Source organism: Perca fluviatilis, chromosome 6, assembly GCF_010015445.1.
Source record: "Perca fluviatilis chromosome 6, GENO_Pfluv_1.0, whole genome shotgun sequence".
Taxonomy (NCBI): Eukaryota; Metazoa; Chordata; class Actinopteri; order Perciformes; family Percidae; genus Perca; species Perca fluviatilis.
In genome coordinates, this window is record NC_053117.1 from 35,660,994 (window position 1) to 35,664,186 (window position 3,193).

General features: G+C 45.5%; 1 protein-coding gene across 1 annotated transcript in view; it reads right to left on the reverse strand.

Moving 5' to 3' along the window:
- prdm6 (PR domain containing 6) overlaps positions 1-2,958 on the reverse strand; it is a 103,317-nt gene extending 100,359 nt beyond the window's left edge. Inside the window, exons 1-2 of the mRNA XM_039804041.1 lie at positions 2,855-2,958; positions 206-918 (exon numbers count right to left, since the gene is read on the reverse strand). Coding sequence (XP_039659975.1) covers positions 206-902 — 697 coding nt within the window. The 5' untranslated portion in view covers positions 903-918; positions 2,855-2,958. The remainder of the gene's footprint in view (positions 1-205; positions 919-2,854) is intronic.
- Positions 2,959-3,193: the final 235 nt, after the last annotated feature.

Sequence of the window (3,193 nt, forward strand, 5' to 3'; positions counted from 1 at the left end):
TTTAGCAGATGAAACATCGTAACACGAGGTCCAAAGTCAGCTCTGAGCACCAGAGACATAATCAAAGACTTTTTAGGAATATTATAGAGTCAACACAACTCAAATAAACTCCACTGACAGTGACCGGCCTGAGGTGTGAGAGAGAGAGCGAGAGTGTGTGTGTGTGTGTGTGTGTGTGTGTGTGAGTGTGTGTGTGTGTACGTACGGTTGTTGACCTCTCCCGTGTGGTTGCTCAGTGGGATGATCTCCATCCTCTGCTGTCCGTACAGGTAGTAGTCCAGCTCCTCCGACGTCAGCTTGAACCTGGCCGACGCTCCTTTGCCGCCCTCCTCTCCTCCTCCTCCTCCTCCGCTGCTCTTCACGCTGGATGACACCACGCCGACCCCCCCACAGCTCTGCTCTTTGGCCTGATGGAGAAGCCCCGCTGCTGGGTTGTGACCATGCTGGTTCTCCGGGGGCACGACCACCATCAGATCTCCTCCTCCTCCTCCTCCTCCTCCTCCTCCCCCTGGTCCTCCAGGCCCGGCACACACCGGGGCCAACGCCTGCCCAAAGAGTGCGATCTGCTGAGGGACGGGCAGCTGGGAGATCCCTGCCGAGGTGGAGATGGAGATGGAGGAGGATGGGGTGAGAGCTGCTGCTGCTGCTGCGGAAGAAGAAGAAGAAGCGGAGGAGGATGTAGATGAAGACGAGGAGGTGCAGTGCGTGGAGGCCAGGAGGTGGCTGTGCAGGCGGGATGGGCGCAGGCTGTCCATGGGGATGGAGAGGCGGTCAGGCAGAGGCGGCGGCGGGGCCAGAGGAGCCTTCAGCTGCGACTGAGGGAAGAGCTGCTGCCAGTGCTGCAGGTAGGACGGGTCCACCTTCAAGAAGGCCGAGCCGCTTCCGTCGCCCGGCTTCAGCATGGCTGCCCGCCGGCTGCTGAGGGGAGAGATCAGAGAGGAGGAGGAGGAGGAGGCGTCAATCATCAGCATCATTCAAGAGATCCGGGCAGGATGTAGACACGCAGCGAGGTTAAAGCCAAACACAAGACGCACGACTGGGTCAAGTTCATTATACGAACACACGCGGGATGCAGAAAAATTACAATCTGGATGATTTACTACTTTAGCTTCAAATGTGAGAGATTTATCACATATAAGAGACAAACACTTAAACATGTCACATTAAGTACTGTGTTTCCACATTAAAATCACTTTTCAGCCATTTAACTGAGATTTAGGATTCAAAACATAAACATACATCAAAGTGTGCGGCATTAAATGTACTGTAAAGGTGTGAAACTTAGAATTCAGCCTCATCATTCACATTGAGCTCTCATTTTGTCCCAGTGTTTAGCTGGGCCAGACTGCACCTGATCGCCACCTGATTTACAGGTTTTTACTCGGGGTTTACATTTGAGGTGTTAACGAAGAAAAAGGCAGCACTTCAAGCCTTTTTGTTGTTTGTGTTAAATTTCACACACGAGACGCACAAATTTTCAATTTCAGTTTATTTGGTGGACCATAAAAATTGTGAATAAATGTAAATGATACAAATTTAGAATATCTCAAACTGTTAATTGCATTAAAATTATGTTACGGTGTTAAGAGGAGCAAATTAAATCTACATTCAAGCCTCACATGAAGCACATTCAGTGTTTAAATTCTTATGTAAAGTGATACTTTTTTTTTAATCCTAATTACAATTTTTTTTCTTTTTAATGAATTTACATTTAAAGCATTTAGCTGAGTCTGATTCCACATAGTTCCTCTCCTCAGTCACATTGACTTCATATTTTAGGCTTAAAACTGAGCTTATAATGATAAAATGAGACTCAGATTTACTATTTTAAAATCCTAATTTACATTTGTGATGATTACAAATAAGAGAATTAGAAGTAGCATGTTTCAGGTGATCCTGGTCAGTTTGTTTAGTGTGATACGCTTCACTTTTTCAGCCTGCAGGGTTTCAAAATACAGATTTTACTCTGGAAACAAAGTTGAACATAAAGTCTCACATGTTTCTGTTTATAATACATATTCAGATAGTCTGGAGATTAGTTCAACCAACAGTTGTTTTGTTTAAGATGTACGGACAGGTTGTTTTCTGTTCTCACCAGCATCAGTTTTTTTAACTCTCCACAATGAATAAATACATCTATATTATATCTCTAAAAACTGTACAAAAGGGGTACATTTTAAAAGATTTAAGGCATCAGAGTCACAAACACAGAAATCTAAGAACAAGTATCATATTGTTCCTTTTCAGCCTCTAATCTTATAACCTTCTCATCTCATCATTTTATAACATGAGTCGATTTACTTTAATTTTACATCCTAAAGTATTTTTTCTTCTATTGTTTCTTCTAATCTTGCTGAGCAGTAAGGTTTATTTTTGCAAATGAGAAACGTGTCTGAACGCCATTTCTGAGACATACAATACGTAAAAACTCTAAAGCCTATAAAACACTGACAGTGAACTGACTTTAGCCTGGTTGACCCTCCGCTTCAGCCCTGCTCTGGTCCGCTGTCTCGGTCTCGGATGGTTGTTTTTGCGCGGATTTTACGCACGCCAAGCGCAAAAATAACCGCACCAAATAAAAGCAATAAAACCAAGCGCGCAGAGTTTGGACTAGTTTAGTATGTAAACCAGGCGGTGAGTAAAAGTGTCATCAGAATAAATAAATAAATAGGTCCGGTAAAGTCCAAGTTAGATCGGCGGTCCGGCGTTCTCTCCGTGGCCGAACAGAGGCGTCCGTGGGTGGGTAGAGACGCGGGGTCGCTCCGCTTGGTTCTCCTGGAGTTTCTCGGGATGTTTTTTTTTTTTTTGTCTTTTGTTTTAATGTGAAAGTTGTTGAAGCGCAGGAGAGGCTTACTGCTGTCAGAGTGTGTGCGGGTCCTGGGCGCTAATTTCCGGGCAGCGGTGGAAGGTTTGTCCCTCCTCCGGGCTGCGGTGAACCATCGATGGGAGCCGGGATAGTTCGCTGCGTCCTGCGCGTCTCCAAAGCCAAAACTACCGGAGCGGCTGCTGCGCGAGCCTCTCTCTCTCCTCCCATTCACTTGACCTTTTCCCTCTCTCTCTCTCTCTCTTTTTTCTATACAGTCTCTCTCCCCTACTTACACCGTATTATTTCTCTCTCAGCCTGTTTCAGTGCTCACTTTCCTTTCTCCTCCTTTTCTTTTTCTCCATCCTCCTCTTCAAACTCTTTCTTTTT